The 19,436-nt window shown below is 47.5% G+C and overlaps 1 protein-coding gene across 3 annotated transcripts in view; it reads left to right on the top strand.

Annotated features, from left to right (window-relative positions):
* Positions 1-16,218, top strand: part of PDE6A (phosphodiesterase 6A) — a gene marked incomplete at its 5' end in the record, with an annotated part of 64,587 nt that extends 48,369 nt beyond the window's left edge. For all 3 annotated transcript variants that reach the window (XM_079772145.1, XM_079772144.1, XM_079772143.1), the window contains 5 exons: positions 11,036-11,099; positions 11,393-11,467; positions 13,121-13,204; positions 14,214-14,361; positions 15,998-16,218. In XM_079772145.1, coding sequence (XP_079628271.1) covers positions 11,036-11,099; positions 11,393-11,467; positions 13,121-13,204; positions 14,214-14,361; positions 15,998-16,077 — 451 coding nt within the window. In that variant the 3' untranslated portion in view covers positions 16,078-16,218. The remainder of the gene's footprint in view (positions 1-11,035; positions 11,100-11,392; positions 11,468-13,120; positions 13,205-14,213; positions 14,362-15,997) is intronic.
* Positions 16,219-19,436: the final 3,218 nt, after the last annotated feature.

The following is a 19,436-nucleotide window of genomic DNA, read 5'->3' as shown; positions in this document are numbered from 1 at the left end:
TGTACAAAGTTATTCATTGCAGCATTATTATTTTTTTTTGCAGCATTATTTGTAATCACAAAAAAAGATGGAAAGCAACTTAAATATCCATTTGGGGGAACAAAAAGTCAGCTAGATATTTTGCCAGCAAAATAGGTTGATTCAGGAATAACAAAGAATTGCAATACAGAACAAGCAACCATGGCATACAAGTCTGCTGAAACAAAGAGGAAACTACACTGAGTGGCCAGATTATTATGATCTCTGAATGCATAATAATCTGGCCACTCAGTGTATATCCTATATAATAAAAGGCTAATATGCAAATTGTCCCCTCGACCAGGAGTTCGACCAGCAGGCAGGCCGGCCAACTGCCCATGTCCCCTCCCCCTGGCCAGGCTGGCCAGACCCCACCCATGCACAAATTCATGCACCAGGTCTCTAATACACACACACACACACACACACACACACACACACACACACACACACATACTGAGTGACCAGATTATTATGCATTCAGAGATCATAATAATCTGGCCACTCAGTGTATTTTATAGAGGGGAAGAGGAAGTCGGGAGGACTACCATAAACAGAGAGCTCCCTGTTATGCTTTGAGGTCTATGTAGGGCGTGAGAGCTCCCCCTTCTGGCCTCCCTAGTACTTTTTTATTGTTTATTGTTTGTTTTGTTTTGTTGATCCTCACCTGAGGATATATTTTCCCATTGATTTTTTTTAAATATATTTTATTGATTTTTTACAGAGAGGAAGAGAGAGGGATAGAGAGTTAGAAACATCGATGAGAGAGAAACATCGATCAGCTGCCTCCTGCACACCCCCCACTGGGGATGTGCCCGCAACCATGGTACATGCCCTTGACCGGAATCGAACCTGGGACCCTTGAGTCCGCAGGCCGACGCTCTATCCACTGAGCCAAACCGGTTTCGGCTCCCACTGATTTTTAGAGAAAGTGGAGGGAGGGAAAAAAGGAGGGGAGAGAGAGAGAGAGAGAGAGAGAGAGAGAGAGAGAGAGAGAGAGAGAGAGAGAGAGAAACATTTATTGGTTGCCTCCTGCATGTGCCCCAAGACCAGGGCTGAGGATTGAACCTGCAACCCAGGTATGTGCCCTTGACGGGGAATGGAACCTGTGACCCTTCGGTGCACAGGTAGACGCTCTAACCACTGCTCAGGGCCCTACTACATTTGAAATGAAATTTCTGTTTACTAATTTTTTGCAAATATCTATGCTACTTTTCACACAATGGACTGCCATACAGCCTTTACAGAAAAAAAGATAGGAAGGATTTCCAAAATACAATTTTTTCAACAAGGCAAAGGCCAGACTTCAACCACTGAAAAAGCCCAAGTAGTGTTAGTGGAAGTCTTCAGACTGAGGCACACAAACCCCTCCCGCCTCCTCCCCACTCCAAAGCCTTGCGAGATGTATAGCGGTGTGGTTGGCCTCGCAGGAATCAGTGTTCTCTTTCTTATCAGTATCTTCCTAAGAAAGCACAGTGGGTGAGACATTGTCAGTTCCCTCACTCCTCTCCCACTTTACAAAATAAAGGCAAGCTTGCCCTTTCTCGAATCTTCCTACGGAGCAAAGACCTCTGTGCCCTCAAACAGAGGGACTATTTGAAAGACTCGCAATCAAGGCATTATTAACCCAAGGAAGGGCTTCAGGCCTTCCCCGACTTATATATTTTTTTTGTTAAAAGCAAAACAAGGCATTAGCAAAAGAGAATGTGGATTGAACAGCGGGGCAGCAGGAGCTGAGACATATTACAAACTTCCTTCCTTCAGTGAATGTACCACTGTCAGGGAGGCCCCTGATATCAGGACAAAGGTGCACCAATAATAAGTACTGAAGGTCACTGCACTTGATTTCATCCCCATCACTATTGTCTGTCTGTCTACCTATTTATCTATCTACCTATCTATCTAGTCTCCCTACACATCTATCTACTTGGACCTTTCTTAGAATTAAGAATGAAAAAATAAGGTGGGTATGATCAGGATGCATTCTAACATGCTTATTTGAGTTGAAAAATAAAATCAGATTCTTTCTGACAGAAACAAGTCTGATTCGCCTGCTTTCATTGACAGTAAAGGACTGGCATTTCCAATTATGTTTATGGCAAACATTCCCACAAATTAAATGAGTCAAATCTGCAGCTTCAGCTCGGCCGTGGTGGTTCAGTGGTTGAGTGTAGACCTTTGAACCAGGAGGTCACCGTTCAATTCCCGGTCAGGGCACTGGCCCGGGTTGTGGGCTTGATCCCCAGTGTGGGTTTTGCAGGAAGCAGCCGACCAATGATTCTCTCTAATCATTGATGTTTCTATCTCTCTCTCCCTCTCCCTTCCTCTCTGTAATCAATAAAAAATTATTTTTAAAAATATTGTAGCTTCAAAGTTTTGATGAAATAGTTAAAAATTGTTATTCGATATAAGCACTTTATAAAAAATGTAACACTGGGAGCTATAACTAATAATGTTTTAATAGACTTAACCCAGTCTGAGTATCTTGGGTTTACCGAAGTGCTGCAGAGAAACTGTCAGGAGTGTAATTCACAGTCATGTGAAGAGTCTCAGTCAAATATTTATGGCATACTTCCCAGAAATTGAGGAAGTGAATGATCATAATGTTAGCTTTAAACAACATTGAAGGAGACTCTCACTGAGTCATCAGCTGATTGACCATTCAGAATAATGATTACAGTATGATTGTTAACGGTTAATTTGGAAGAATTCAAAGAATTGGGTGACAGTGTTGTAACTAAACTCCATCCATTCCCAAGGTTTCTAATTACCTGCATCTATACAAATTGAAAAATGGGCCCTAACTGGTTTGGCTCAGTGGAAAGAGCATCAGCCTGCGGACTGAAAGGTCCCAGGTTCGATTCCGGTCAAGGGCATGTACCTTGGTTGCGGGCACATCCCCAGTAGGAGGTGTGCAGGAGGCAGCTGATCGATGTTTCTCTCTCATCGATGTTTCTAACTCTCTATCCCTCTCCCTTCCTCTCTGTGAAAAATCAATAAAATATATTTTTTTAAAAATGGCATAAAATAGCTGTTAAATCCTATTTCAGCCTAACAATAAGAAATATTCATTCATTAACTGATTTTTTAAAAAATAGTCCCATCCAGTCTCAGTAAGAGATGAATTTCCAAAAATATTTACTTGGAGTGTTTAGTAATTATTTCTAAAAATAGGCGATGTGTATATTTTATTGTGTTGACTAATTATGTAAAAGTAATAACTTAATTCAAAAGAAAACATTTCAACACTTGGAGGCCTATGTCAAAGAAAAAAATATTTTTTTTAAATATATTTTATTGATTTTTCACAGAGAGAAAGGGAGAGGGATAGAGAGCTAGAAACATCGATGAGAGAGATACATCGACCAGCTGCCTCCTGCACACCCCCCACCAGGGATGTGCCCGCAACCGATGTACATGCCCTTGACCGGAATCGAACCTGGGACCCTTCAGTCCACAGACCGACGCTCTATCCACTGAGCCAAACCGGTTTCGGCAAGAAAAAAAAATCTTTATATAAGTTCAATTAATGGATATATTTGGTTGCAGATAAATATGAAAGGGAGATCAACGAAAGACTTTTAATATATATTATACATGCTCAAAAGTCTTTCATTGATATATATACATATATACAGACATATATGCATGCATATATATAGACCTACACATATATGCACACACATATATAAAAAATTAGGTTAGCCCTGGCCAGTGTGGCTCAGTTGGTTGAGTGTCATCCCATGCACCAAGAGGTCACCAGTTTGGTTCCTGGTCAGGACAGATGCCCAGGTTGTGGGCTCAATCCCTGGTAAGGGTAGGACACCCAATTGGTATTGGAATTGGTTGTTGTGAGGGGAAAACCCATCATCCCTGTCCTGTACTTTGATTATCTTGGCTATGTCAGTGAGCTTCTTCCAGTCGGAGGTCCAGACCTAACCCCTTGACACGTCCTAAGTCTGTTGACTTTACTAGACTCCCACACAGCTATTTCTTAGATTACCCTCCTCATATGTTTACTCTGGGGTCAAGATTCTAAAATAACTCTTGGCAGGGGGTGGGGCAGCTGACTTCCCATTCTTCATAAAACCCTTTACATGTATTGCCACTTAATTCCAGATTTCCACTCTTGACAGTCTGACCAAACCATGAGTTGAGAGGGCTTAGAGATCCTTTAGTGCTGGGCTGTGAGGATCCAGCTGACTTTGTACAGCTTATGAGCTAAGAATGGCTATTACATGCCCTAGCTGGTTTGGCTCGGTGGATAGAGCCTCGGCCTGCAGACTGAAGGGTCCCGGGTTCAATTCTGGTCAAGGGCACATGCCCGGGTTGCGGGCTCTATCCCCAGTCAGGGGCTTGCGGGAGGCAGCCAGTCAATGATTCTCTCTCATCATTGATGTTTCTATCTCTCTCTCCCTCTTCCTTCCTCTCTGAAATCAATAAAAATATATTTTAAAAAAGAAAAGAATGGCTATTACATTTTTTAATGGTTGAGGGTAAAAAAATCAAAGAAGAAGAATATTTCCTGACAAATGAAACTTAGAAGAAATTTAAATTTCAGTACCCATAAACAGAAAAATTTATTATCTTATGGAGGGCTGCATTATGCGTTTTTGTGGGCCCTGGGTGCTTTGCCTTCATGGCTTCTTTCTCCATTAAGATAAATAAACTAATTAATTAATTAAAATTTTATATTTTCTGACTGTATTGGTATAAAAACAAATGTAATCCAGGCTGAATTCATTATTATATATCCATCATTATTATATTCTCTTTTTTTTCTTCTAATTTTAAAGGAAATTAAAATTAAACATTATCACGGGCCCCGAAAAGCATCATGGGCCCTAGGCACTGAGCCTAACAGATGAGTGGCCCTGACCTTGTGGCTGCTTTCACATCACATCATGATGCGGTTGAGATCACTGGGGTAAAGATCACTGGGGTCTACAGAACCTAAAATATTGTCTATCTGGCCCTTTACAGAAAAGTTGCCAGCTCCTGGTCGAATGTTTTTCAAATGAGGAATGTCAGGCCCAGAGAGACAGGGTGACTTACCGACTGTCACATGGGCATTAGTGGAGAACCAAGGACCGGACCCCAAGTCCCTCCACCCGTCTCCTGCACACCCACAGCTTTCTCAGGCTCCCTCAGACCTTCCCCCCGCAGGCCACACCCGCCAGGCCAGGTGTAACGCCAGGGCGTGCCTGGGTGCCCGTTCAGGTTGGCTGGGATATTTTCAGGGTCAGGGAGAAGGGCCACTGAGCTGCACAGCTGCGAGGAAGAGACATTTGCTCTGGGGACGGGCCAGGTGGGCAGGAGCTCAGCTTGGTGCAGCCAGGCAGCCTGATTCACCTGGCAACCCTGAAAAAATGCTTAATGTGGTGAAGGTAATGATAATGAAGATGAGGAAAATGTGTGCACTAGCAAAATCATCTTAGGACAGATTTATTACATTGAACCATATGAAATTGCTGATTTTTTACTGTTTTTAATCCACAAAATCTGAATTTCATGATCCAATCTAATATGATTATCTCATTTTCTTTCTTTATTTTTAATATATTTTTATTGGTTTCAAAGAGGAAGGGAGAGGGAGAGAAAGATAGAAACATCAGTGATGAGAGAATCATTGATTGGCTGTCCCCTACTGGGTTTCCAGCCTGGCATGTGCCCTGACCTGGAATCAAGCCCATGACTTCCTGGTTCATAGGTCAATGCTCAACCACTGAGCCATGTCAGCCAGGCTTTAAAAAATATATATATATATATATATATATATATATATATATATATATATATATATATATATATATATATATTTTATTGATTTCAGAGAGGAAGAGAGAGGGAGAGAGAGGTGGAAACATCAATGAAGAGAGAGAATCATTGGTTGGCTGCCTCCTGCACGTCCCCTACTGCGGATCGAGCCTGCAACCCAGGCATGTACCCTTGACCAGAATCAAACCTGGGACCCTTCAGTTCACAGGCGGACACTCTATCCACTGAGCAAAACCGGCTAGGATGATCTCATTTTACAAATGAGCAAATGGAGACTCAAACACATTAAGTCACTTGCTCTGGGTGCAGCAAGTAAGAAGACCAAGGATCTAATTATGTCTGATTCCAAAGTTCTGCATGGCATTTTATACTGTTCTCCCATTCAACTCCATCCCCTGCTCTTGAAGAATTGCCAAGAGGATATGGTACAAATTTCTCAACATGCAAAGTCTTCATGACATACTCCTACTCTCTTCTACAGGATAACCATGTTCTCCCTAACTCTCCACCCAGACTCCTCCCTCTTCCTCACTTTGCATGTCTAATATACTCCCCAAGCCCTGCTGAGTTTACTTCTCAAATGCCTTGTCTATCTGGACACTTCTTTTTATCATCACCTTCATCTCTTGTCTTTAGGGCACGAGGCTTTGGATTGGCTTTTCTGATACTCCAGTGTCCTCTCCCATTCTCCCCCCCACCCCCCCACCCCCACACACACATACCAGATCTCTATCTATGAAACACTTAGACGTGTTTCCCCAACAGCTGGGAGTGATTTTCACATGATCTCTCCAGCCAAGCACAGTAAATGTCTAGTGCTCTCCTGAAGCCACACCTGTGGACTTAAAATGTGGACATGGACAGGTAATAGGAAGCCAGTGACTCTTGCATGCAAAGCTGAGCATTCATTTGCTTCCTCTATTGGACGGTCAGCATAAGGTAACTACGACACTTACCATTAAGCAAAGGTCCTACAAAGGCTTCCTCTGTGGGCTGTCTGCTGGCATCCCCGTCCCCTCCACACGGAAGCCTCTGTACAATGCAGATCTGACTCTGTCATCCTTCTGCTCTAGCGCTTCCTGTTGCTCTTAGCATGAAGACATCCCCTGCCACTGCCTGCACTCTGAGGGTCTGCCCCTGCTCAACTCCTGGGCCTTCTCTTCCCCCCTCTCCCACCTGCTCCCTGAGCTCCTCCCACCTCCCAGCTCTGTGAATGTGCTGGTCTTTCTCCCCCCAGGGCCTGGCACACATACTTGCATTAGGATGGATAGATGGATGCTCCCTATGGTCACCTTCTGGACAGCTCTCTGCACCTCTGACCACTATCTTCTCCCTCCTCTTGGAGAGCTCCTATCCATCCCGCAAGGCCCTGCCCCTCTGTCACCTCTTGGTAGCCCTCTGAGCTGAGCTGGCTGCTCTCACCTTTGGCTTTTTTTCTTTCTCTGCACCTCCTACTTCTTTCTGCCACCCACTGAGCACACTGTGGTGACAGTACTTTTGCTCTGTTCTTTGAGTGACCATGGGCTCCCTGTGGGCCTCTCTGCATCCCCAATGCCTAGCATGGCATCTTGGCCCCAGAGCACGTAAGGGGGTGGTGCTGAGGCGAATGTAATGCCTTGTCTTTATGTCACGAGGCTTTGGGTTGGCCTTTCTGGTACCCCGGTGCCCTCTCCCATCCCCAACACCAGATCTCTGTTTATGAAACACTTAGGCGTGTTTCCCCAACAGCTGGGCGTGATTTTCACATGATCTCTCCAGCCGAGCACAGTAAACACTCAGTGAAGCCACACCTGTGGACTTACAATGTGGGCCCTGACAGGTAACAGGAAGCCAAGTGACTCTTGTATGAAAGCTGACCGTTCATTTGTTTAATCTGTTTGACGGTAAGCACAAGGTATCTACAACACTGAACATTAAGCAAAAGGCGCGTCTTCTCAAGTAATTACAAAATATAAAGGTGTTTCTAAGAAATGTATGAATTTCTGAAAGCTTATTTACTTGAGGGTTTGCTTAATTAAAGATATTTAGAAAAGAACCAAGATGGCAGCATAGGTAACCAGCTGTACTCGCCGCCTCTCACAACCACATCAGAATTACAATTAAAATACAGAACAACCATCATTTAGAACCGCCTGAAAGCTGCTTAATGGAAGTCCTATAACTAGAGAAGTAAAGAAAAAAGCACATTGAGACGGGTACCAGGGCCGGAGGCGCAGAACCGACGTGTGCTTTTTTTATAATCGGGAGGGAGATTGTTCCTGCGGAGGCCGCCCGTAAGGAACAAGGGGTCCCAGCCCCACACCAGCCCCCCAGCCCAGGGTTCCAGAGCTGGGAAGAGAAGTCCCCGCAATTAAGGGCTGTAAAAACCAGCGGGGTTTGGGGCTCAGTGACATGGAGGCTGCTGGAATCCCAGGTGTTCCTCTTAAAGGCGCGCATAAACTTACACTTTCGGCTTCTTCCAAGTTCTAGCACCACGGGACCCAGACACATAAGGGGAGGAACTGGATTGCCTGGCATCCAGGCAGGAATTCCGGGGCACTTTCTTCCAGATGAGGGTGCTCCAAGGAGTCATTGTGCCTGTGCTGGGACCTCCCTTCTCATAGGGCTGACTGGCAGCCATATCTGAGTTTCCATCAACATGGCCCACATTGTTTGCTCCGCCCTGGGGATTCCCTGAGACCCCGCCCCATCCAATTTGTAGCCCCACCCAAGCTGGTTGAAGCAGCTTTTCCATATGAATGGCTTGTCCTGGCACAGGCTTCAGACTTCACTAAAATCTCTCAAACAAGCTGCAGCTGGTGACAGCATGCCCCACACCTATCAATGAAAGGCCCAAGACCCGGCACTAGTACCAGCCTGCCTGGCTTCACAGCTGGGCCTTGCCTGGGCACCTCCACCCCGAGCCATTGGGCCCTACAGGACACCTACTACATAAGGCCACTCTACCAATTCCAGGAGACATAGCAGCTCTACCTAATACACAGAAACAAACACAGGGAAGCAGCCAAAATATGGAGACAAAGAAAAACAGGTCACAAATGAAAGAAATGGAAACAAGTTAACTACTGGATACAGAGTTCAAAACCATGGTTATAAGGTTAGTCAAGGATCTTCGTGAGACTTTCAAGGATCTTAGTGAAAACGTCGAAGACATGAAAAAGGACCAGTCAGAAATTAAACATACACTAACTGAAATAAAGAATAATTTACAGCCCTGGCCGGTTTGGCTCAGTGGATAGAGCATCGACTTGCAGACTGAAGAGTCCCGGCTTTGATTCCAGTCAAGGGCACATGCCCAGCTGTGGGCCCAATCCCCTGTAGGGGGTGTACAGAAGGCAGCCAATCAATGATTCTCTCATTCTCTCTATGATGTTTCTATCTCTCTCTCCCTCTCCCCTCCTATCTAAAATCAATAAAAGTATATATATTTTTAAAAAGAATAATTTCCAGGGATTCAACAGTAGAGGATTCTGAGAATTACTGCAGCATCTCCCCTCCTTCCTTCCTACCCTCTCCATCCTTCAAGTGTTGCCAATCTGCCTCCCTACAGCTCAGCTCTGAAAATGTTATGACTGGGCCCTAAATTTTCAATAGCTCTCCATGCATGTTGGATACAGTCTACACTCCCCAGCATGGAATTAACACCCATACCACTTGGCCCTGGATTCCCACCCCAGATGTTCATGCCACTACCCCACCCTGTCTCTGAAACACCTTCTTGAATTCTCCTTTCTTGTTCTAATTCTTTGTCCATTCCCCTCCCTTTCTGTCTTACGTTGTACCTGCCTATGTAATAATACTTATCCTACCTTCCTATTACTATGAAACTCCTTTAAGAGTTCATCTTTTAATCCTCTCTTTCTTTCCCCAATTCCTTCCTCAAGAGTTCATCTTTCAATCCTTTCTTTCTTTCCCCAATTCCTTCCTCAAGAGTTCATCTTTCAATCCTTTCTTTCTTTCCCCAATCCCATCAGTTCACTTTTTATTTGCATCAACATTTTACTAGGAAACATTTTCAGACACACAGAGAGTTGAAAGAATGTTATGCCCACCATCCAGATTCTGCACAATATTGTCAGTTCATCCCTTTATCTGTTAATCGGGCGTATTTGTTGGATTCCTTTCAGAGCAACATCAGTGCACTTTCCTGCAAATACATAGACGTATCTCATTAACTAGAGGTCAATATTGGTTTACTGCTATTTTTTTTCTTTTAAGGCAAACATTACCTACAATGAAATGTGCAGATCTTAAGTGTACCACTTATAAGTTTGGACAAATCCTTCCTCTACTTCTTAATGCAAAGCTTTCTCACAATGACTGAGCCACACAAGCAGTGCCCAATGAGGCAAAAGTGGTTCTTGGGAGATGAGCAAAAAATCTTAGATGTTTCAGTGGTCGGTGGCCCTCTAAACAGATATACAGTATGTCTGTGGTAATTAAATTTTTATGGTGGAGCAATTATAGAAAAACTTTGTCTAAAAGGGATTTTGGGCAGGAGACGGGGAGGATGATGGAAAAGGTTGACAAACATTGTTATACTAGACAGGAACTCTGAAGATGTGATGAGATTGAAATGAAATTGATGTCTACGAAATGCCTAGAACAGTGTGTGGTATATCATAAAAACCCAAAATATGTTCATGATAATTACCAATATTTATTGTGCACATACTATGTCCAGGCGCATGCTAAGATTTTTTTAAAATATATTTTATTGATTTTTTACAGAGAGGAAGAGAGAGAGATAGAGAGTTAGAAACATCGATGAGAGAGAAACATTGATCAGCTGCCTCTTGCACACTCCCTACTGGGGATGTGCCCGCAACCAAGGTACATGCCCTTGACTGGAATTGAACCTGGGACCCTTGAGTCCACAGGCCGACGCTCTATCCACTGAGCCATCGGCTTTTGCTAAGATTTTTATACACATTATCTCATTCAATCTTGCACCCACTCCATGCAGAAATTACCATTATTATTGCCGACAAGCACACTGAGGCTCAGAGAGGTTGGTTTAATTGCTCAATGTCAAACTCCTGGTAATTGACAGAGGCAGGATTTAAAGCACCGTCTGACTTCAAAGCCCCACCTCAGATGTACTGGGGAAGTGACCCCCCTCCTCACGATGGGGTGAGGTCACGTACCGGTTGGGGGACAGAAAGAAGAGATGGATGGAATTAACCAAAACGTGCAGCCTTAAATGGCTCTGGACTGATGGGTGGTGTCCTGTGCCCAGGGCCATGATGATGACCGCCTGTGATCTCTCAGCCATCACCAAGCCCTGGGAGGTGCAGAGCAAGGTATGGACTCCTGAGCCGAGAGGAGGGGGATTCCAGTACTGCTGGCAGCAGCGAAGGCGGCTTGGGATCCCCAGCTCCAGAGGCAGCCCACTTTGCCCCATCGTCCCCCGGCAAGACAAGGAACTCACTTTAGGCCCCTCCCACGATGACCGTGAAGAGGGGGTGGCGGGGCCGGGGTGGGCTTTATGCTTTTGTCGAGCTGGAAATCCAAGTGGAGTAGAATAGAATCGCGGGACACGGGCAGGAGGACTGGGGCTGGGGCTGACTCAGGGTTGGGGGTCTGCCTGTTGCAGGTAGCTCTGCTGGTTGCTGCTGAATTCTGGGAACAAGGTGACCTGGAGCGCACGGTGCTGCAGCAGAACCCCATTGTGAGTAGAGAGTCCCGTCAGCCTGACGTGGGTGCGTGACCGCTTCCTGATGGACATCTGTGACCTTGCCTTGACAGAGAACCGTGTCCACTCCCCACCCCCTGACATAGAGAGGACCTTTCCCTAATGTAGGGTTGCTCCCCGTGCCGCCACCGTCAGCTTCCTTACTGGGGAACATGTGAGAGATGCAAATTCACAGGCCCCACCCCAGACCTCCCTAAGCAGAAACTGTGCCGGTGAGCCCAGCAAGTGTGCCCTCCTAGAGGCTGGGACCCTGCTCTAAAGTGCATGGCCTTAGCCCACTCTGCTAAGTAGAGACTGACAAGTGGACACCACAACTTGGATTTCCCTTTTAGTTCCAACAGTCTGGGCGGCCACCTCCCGGGCCCTGTTCTCACAGCACAGAGCGTGCCGGGGAGAAAGGTCTTGTTTGTCAAGCTGAGAACCCACCGACGTTGATAGTTCAACCTGACTGGACAGTCAGCCAGCTCCCCGCTGGAGGCCAGTTAGAGGGTTCACCGAGGGCCCTGCGCTAGGGCAGGTCTAGGAGGTAAAGGTGGGGTAAAAGAGAGAGACCTTTTGGGGACAGACTCACAGATGTGGGGATGGGCTAACCTGTGAAGTGCTAAAAGGGCTGGGTACCACGTGAGGCCCGATGGAGAGTGGCGGGGCTGTGAGGAGCCGGCAATGAACATGAACAGCAAGGGCTGGTGGGATGTGCGACTTTATTCTTCCTTAAACACCTTACGATGTACAGAGCAGGGCTAGTGAACTCTCTGTAGCCAGGTCCAGCCATTAGCCACAGCCTGCCATGGTTTTATCTACTCCCCTTCCCCGTGCATTTTTAATCTTTTGGCTGAAGTGTCTTAAAGGAAGTAACTCTCAGAAGTCATTTCTTCCATGAATACATTATAGTTGTATCTCTAAGAGACAAGAACTTTATTTTTTTTTAAATTAAAAAAATATATATTTTATTGATTTTTTACAGAGAGGAAGAGAGAGGGATAGAGAGTTAGAAACATCCATCAGCTGCCTCCTACACACCCCCTACTGGGGATGTGCCCGCAACCAAGGTACATGCCCTTGACCAGAATCGAACCTGGGACCCTTCAGTCCGCAGGCCGATGCTCTATCCACTGAGCCAAACCGGTTAGGGCCAAGAGATAAGAACTTAAACAAACACACACAACCACCGTACCATTGTCACCTCATGATAATGATTAGTAACAATTCATGAGTATCAGCTAATCCCCAGCTCCTTCACTTTCCCTGCTGAGTGATGAAAGTCATTTCGTTTGGTTTGTTCAGATCAGAACCCAATCAAGGAACAAAGGCCCTCCTGTTGTTGCTGTGTCCTGTCTCTTTTAATCAGCAGTTGTTTCCTCGTCCTCTTTTTTTTTTTTTTTTTTACCTTCTGTAGGTCATTTATTTGTTGAAGAGGGTGGGTCTTCTGTTGTGCAGTTTCCCACCCCGTGGTGTTATTTAATATGTCCCTCTAGCCCTGTATTTCCTGCAACCTGCTAGTTAGATCTGGAAACTTGATGAGTTGGAGGCTTGGTCTTGGTTTGGCAAGAATGCCTCAGGGCAGGTGGGGCCCTGACTGGGTGCTGCCTGGAGGGGCCAGCGCAGTTAACTCTTTCTCCCCCACGACAGCCCATGATGGACAGGAACAAGGCGGACGAGCTCCCCAAGCTGCAGGTCGGCTTCATCGACTTCGTCTGCACCTTCGTCTACAAGGTGGGTCCTGTGCTTTCTCGGGCCCAAGCCTTTGTCTCTGATAAAGCTGGATTCCCAGACGCCAGCAGGAATAATAAACCCTGGCAAGTGGCCAGCGGGTGGTATTTTACGAAGCCCTTCTCCTGCAGTGGCATCTGGTCCCCAGACAGCCCTCGGGGTTCTTGTGGGACCAGTGACTAAGCAAGGTTTCACACAGGGAAGGGGAAGCATTGCAGACTCACAGCCTCCTCACTGCCCTGGCGGGTGGAAATGTGACGGGTCAGGGTAACCCAGTGTGGGAAGATAACCTGGAATTCCTCTCTGAGCTCTTGCTCACTTACCGCCTCCCTCTTGAGAAACCCACTTTTATATGATCTGTGCCACCGTTCACCTCCCTCGTGTTACCTTTACTCAGGCCATGTTACACGTGAGGAAACAGAGGTCAGAGATGAGAAATGGCAGGCCCTAGGTCACCGGGGTCAGCCATGAGATGGGATGAGAGCCAGGGCGCCTCCCCCTGGGTCCAGGGCCCTTTCTGTTGTGTGGGCTGCACCCCTTTGGTTAGGAAGAAGTTCAAGTGCTCCCAGAGGTGAGCAGGTGCCTCTCTGACGTAACACAGGCTCATGGGGCCGGGGTGGGGGGGCAGGTGGGGGTGGCGGGGCATGCTCTGAACACCAGGGCAGAGTAGCCGATGCTCTCTGTTATCCTCAGTATGTTATCAAAGAAGGAGCCTGGGCTAAGGGCTTTATGAGTGCTACCAGCCCCGTGAGGTAGGTATTATCTCTGCAGGTGACCTGCCCAAGGTCACACAGCTGGTGGCAGAGCCTGGATCTGAACCCAGGCAGCTCTGAGCACAGCCCGCCCCTGGATTTGCCCTTCTTCACTGGGCGAAGCTACCCATCAATCAGCAGATCAGTTTCCTCACCTAAAACTCTGCGGGGGGCGGGGGGGGGGAGGGTGAGATGAATCTTGTTTCCCCGCCTCCCGGGAGTTTCTGAGGAGGGAAGATGAGCACTTCTCTCTCTTCCAGGAATTCTCCCGCTTCCATGAGGAGATCACTCCCATGCTGGATGGGATCACCAACAACCGCAAGGAGTGGAAAGCACTTGCTGACGAGTACGAGGCCAAGATGAAGGCTCTGGAAGAGGAGAAGCAGAAGCAGCAGGCAGCCAAGCAAGGTTCTCAGCAGCGGAGGAGGGGGAGCCCTGACCCCCATACCCAGTGCTCACGGTGTGCTTGGCCTGGCCTGGCTGCAGAGCCACACACACGGGGTCCCATTCAGACCCCGCCATCACCTATTACTGTCCCCATTCTACGAAGGAGGGCCCTGAGCTGGCAGAAGTACTGTGGCCAAGTCACACCGTTAGTAAGTGGCAGAGCCTGGTTCCCAGGATTGAGGCTGCCAGCAAGGATTCCCTGAGGGTCCTACCCGGGGCCAAAGAAGAAAGCCCAAAATGGTGGGTTGGAAGGAGTTTTAGAGCCCACATTTCCAGCCTTCTGTGTGATGTCTGAATCCTATCTAGGCCACCATGAGCCTTTGCTTGCACACTACTAGTGACAGAGGGCTCGCTACCTTACACGAAAGCCTCATTCAGTCACTATTAGGAAGCTCTTCCTTGAACTGAAACTGTTCTCCTGGTTGAAACGTCCACTTAATGGCCATAGTCCTGCCTTCAGGAATAGAATGGGATTCGTTTTTTCCATCTCTTCCCAGTCCCGCTCCCCCAAGTCATTTCCTTTACTGGTTGTGTGGCTCTAGTTCCCTCATAGGATACGGCTTCTGGTCCCCGCCCCACACTAAGTGTCCTCCTCTGCACACGTCCCTGTGCCCATGGTTCTTAGCCCGGACAGGTCTCCAGCTCCGCTCTGCAGGGTGGGTGATTCTGAACTGGTGGCTTCAATTGTGGGGCCACCACTCAGGGTTTTGTAAGTCGTGCTTTCACAGCTCCAGGATTGGTATGACAGCCACCACAGATTTGTACCATACTTACAATTTTCCAGAAAATGGCAGTCAAGTTTCCAGCAGAAGAAGTGTCTTTTTCTAATTTGCACAAATTGTCTTATGGGCTAGTGGCAGGGCTGTGCTAACTTATAGCCTGCAAGATGTCTTTTGTTTGGCTTGCATTTGTTTCAAATGTGAATTTGCTGCCTATATTTTACAAATGGAGAGAGTTTCAATTTTAAAAGTTTAGATTTCTGGCATATCTTTTGAAAAGATCAACATCTGGCCACACCCATCTGGATTTCTGCATGGGAACAATTAGCTGGAGCTGAGGGGCACCCCCTCCCACCCCTTTATTTTATTTTTTAAAATATATTTTCATTGACTTCAGAGAGCAAGGGAGAGAGAAAGATAGAAACATCAATGATGAGAGACAATCATTGATCAGCTGCCTCCTGCACGCCCCCTACTGGGGATTGAGCCCACAACCCAGGCATGTGCCCTTGACTGGAATTGAACCTGGGACCCTTTAGTCCACAGGCCAATGCTCTGTCCACTGAGCCAAACTGGCTAGGTCCCTCCCCACCCCTTTAGATGGGACAGGGGAATCTCTCCAGTTTGCCACAGTCCCCACGACTCCCTGTTGTCTCTCAGACATTAGTGCCAAGTGTGGATTGCCGTTTTTCATCATGATTGCTGTTATTTTTCTTAGTGTAGAGAAACATTCTTGCTTTCTCTGATTCCCCTTACACTTGGCTTGCCTTCTGCATGTGTGGTTAGCTGTTGGCCTCTGAAAGCCCTTGAATTTGCAACTCTTGGTCGATGCTGCAGCCTCCTCTCACCTGGTGCGCTGTCTTTCTGTCTGATTGCAGCAGCCACGGGAAATCAGCCTGGCGGGCACCCCGGCCCTGGAGGGGGCGCCCCTGAATCCAAGTCCTGCTGTATCCAGTAGCCCATGGGGGACCCGCTGACCAGAATGGTACTACCCTGCGTGGGAAGAGATCACCCAAGCCAGGGGCAAACAGGACACCTCTTGAGAAGTAAACGTCAGAGGATTTGCAAGTTGAATGAGAATTTAGCTTACATCTTACCGAGGGCCTTTCAAGTTCTCAGCCTTGAGAACTTTTGATTGAGCTGAAACCAACATTCTAGCTGTCATAGACATCAATTCAATATGTAATGAACGCCAGGTTCAACTGCCCACGTAGAGTCATTTTCTTGTCCTTATGCTTTCATTTCTACTTTATTCTAAACACTTTCAATCATTCTCAAAAGCAGAGAATTATACAATGAATCCCCACCTGTCACCCTATTCCAATATGGAGCTTCGGCCACATTTGTTTCATCTGTCCTTTTTATACTCTTCAACTTTTTCTTGGCTGAGGTATTTAAAAGAAAATTCCAGACATATCATTCCAGACATGTGGGCGTTTTCTGATGTAACCACCTCATTATCCCAAGCAACAAATGAACACCTAGAATTCAGGGTGGTTATGCTGTGTCCAGACCCCGTACTGTGGGGAGGACTTGTGGTCCCAGCGGCTGTGAGAGCTGCCGGCAGACAGCCCCGTGCCGCCCCTGTGGGGATTACCTCCGCTGCACGGAGACATTTCGCCCAAGGTGTGTGGCCTTCCCCTGGGTGGCCTGCAGCCAACGACTGATCCCTGCCCGGAGTTAAGGTCTGGCCCTGCTGGCCCAACACGACACAGCTCTCAGGGCCAGCCTAGCTCCAGGACTAGGTCCACTGCAGAGGCTGCCTTCTGGGGAACCCAGCTCGGGACGGCAGTTCCTCCCATTGTCGCAACTATGTCTTTAAGAGCTGGTTTGCTCAAATCTGACCCAGACACGTTCTACACTTGTAGCCGTCTCTTAAGTGGGTTTAAATCCTTTTCTTGTTGCAGGGTGTCAGCTGGCCCATATTCTGGATGTGTCCGTTTGTTTCCTCTGCCCCGGATTCTCCTACAAGCGGGTGTTGGCTCTAGGAGCTCAGAGGAAGAGTACACGGTTCCTCCGAACTGTCCGTAAACCACGGATCTGCTCTCACCTCCCTTTTTTTTAGATAAACGAGGAGGTCGCGGGCCAGCCAGGGGATGGGCTGGGCGAAGTTCACGGCACCGTTCCCTGGCTTCCCTCCAGGAGCCGGAGCCCACGCTCAGAGAACACAGTGTACGGGGCACGGGTCCCTGGGACTCCCACAGCAGGTCAATCGGAGCTCCTGACGCACGAGCCCTGCCCAGGGTTTCAGTCATGTCAACAGGGAGCTGGGCCTGGAGCCCTCATCTCTTACCTCCCACGCTAGATTTTCTGGCCTCCTGAAGTGGACACTCTCAGAGCAGGGGTCTTTTAAGCAAAGGCATGTCCCTACGCACGTCACACGTAGTGGTTAAGAGGCAGAGTACAGAAGGGGAATATACAGGCGATGCTGCTGGTGCAGGTTCCCTCCACTCTCTGTAGTCCTCAGCCTTCCCTCCTGGGTCATGATCCTTGCCACACACGATGAGGGTTGCACCTCATGTTGACAAAGTACCTCGAATGTCGTAGGTACTGTGCACAGTCTAAATTCATCCTCACAAACAACCCGATAGGGTGGGAACGATTACTAGCCCCATTTATCACATGACGAGGAAGAGACTCAGAGAGGTTAAGAAACCTGACCAAGGACACCCAGCTGACAAGGTGTGAAGTCAGGACTCAAAGCCAAGCAGCCTGACACTCGATCCTGGCTTATCACCATTTTGCCTGCAACGTGCTGCGTCTGAGAATCCGCCTGATTTAGGACCTTGGAGTCCATCTCAGCGGGTCATCTTGTTTCATATTTGGGGAGGCCAGGGGCCTAAGAGGTGCCTTGTCTAAGCTTGCACAATACTGAGGTGGCAGAGCCAGGTCTCAAGCACAGGCTCCCATTCTATTACTTGCACCACCGACTGCACCTGGGACCTGGTGGCTTGGTTGCCTCCCTGGCTCTGCAGTCGCCAGGCCATGGACAGGCGCCTCTCACTCGCCCATTCATGAGTTCCTGACGAGTGGGGCTGGGCACCCTGCCATGAATGGAGAAGCACCCCGTTCTCCTGGAGATGAGCATCTAGTAATGGGGTGACCGATACTGAGTAATCAATCACATAACCTCTCTAAGGACTCTCATTCCTGCCAGGGAACCCGCCACTAAGTGTAGGCACCCCAATCATTTTTATTTTTTTAAAATATATTTTATTGATTTTTTACAGAGAGGAAGAGAGAGGAATAGAGAGTTAGAAACATTGATGAGAGAGAAACATCGATCAGCTGCCTCCTGCACACCCCCCACTGGGGATGTGCCCGCAACCAGGGTACATGCCCTTGATCGGAATCGAACCCGGGACCCTTGAGTCCGCAGGCCGACGCTCTATCCACTGAGCCAAACCAGTTTCGGCATCACCCCAATCATTTTTAAAGGGAAAAATTATGACGCGTTCCCTTCCCACCAAAAAAATCAAGACAAATTCCAAATTGAAAAAAATAAATCCCCCCAACAATGACAAACTATTTCTGTAGGCAAAAAAACAAACAAACACCACATCAATCTGAGAATCGTTTGCACATAAGATGGAATGGCTTACTGTACCGTTAATTATATGTGATCTTCTTCACCAGCGTTTCAACCCTCTGGGGGCACATGGGTATCATGCTCTCAGACTGCACTTAAAAATACGAATGTTAAAAAACAAAACAAACGCAGCTTTAGGGCAAAATAAAGGCTAGACACAAGAGTGCTTTGAGACTGAGGACATATCCACACACCCAAGGCTCAGTCTTGGAAAATGCCACTTCGGCGCTCAGGCCGGGGGTAAGTGAGCAAAGGGAAACGTTTCTAGCTCACCTAAAACTACGGCGCACAATTCAAACCTGTTCTCTGCCGCCTCTGACCGAAAGCTGCTTAGAGCCGTCAGTTGGTGAGTGTTTCTGCCTGAAAACCACAATGTCAAAATATCGCATCCAGCACACTCATTTAGTGTGCCCGTGTGAAAAAGCTGCTACACCCAGACAAGGGAGTCCTTGTGCGGAAAGTGGCAGAGCTTTCTAAAAGTCACGGCCAAAGCCGGTCATGGGACATCTGTTACGCGAGGGGAGTCTGAATGATTCATTATGAGCCAGGAAAAGCGCTGTGAAGGAAAGCAAAGTGAGCTCGGAAAATTCCAGACGGGGTGCGGGACCCACCTTGACTGGGGTCTTTGCTGAGAAGGTGACGCCAAGACCAGAATCCTTTCCCCAGCCCCTCAGTGAGCACGCAGGACCCACAAAGAAAGACACACCTGGGCAGGGCGGTGGGTGGTA

The sequence above is a fragment of the Cnephaeus nilssonii genome, assembly GCF_951640355.1.
Source record: "Cnephaeus nilssonii genome assembly, chromosome: 5".
Classification (NCBI taxonomy): domain Eukaryota; kingdom Metazoa; phylum Chordata; class Mammalia; order Chiroptera; family Vespertilionidae; genus Cnephaeus; species Cnephaeus nilssonii.
The sequence above is the reverse complement of the archived record's forward strand: the minus strand, read 5'-3'. Positions and strand labels throughout refer to the sequence as shown.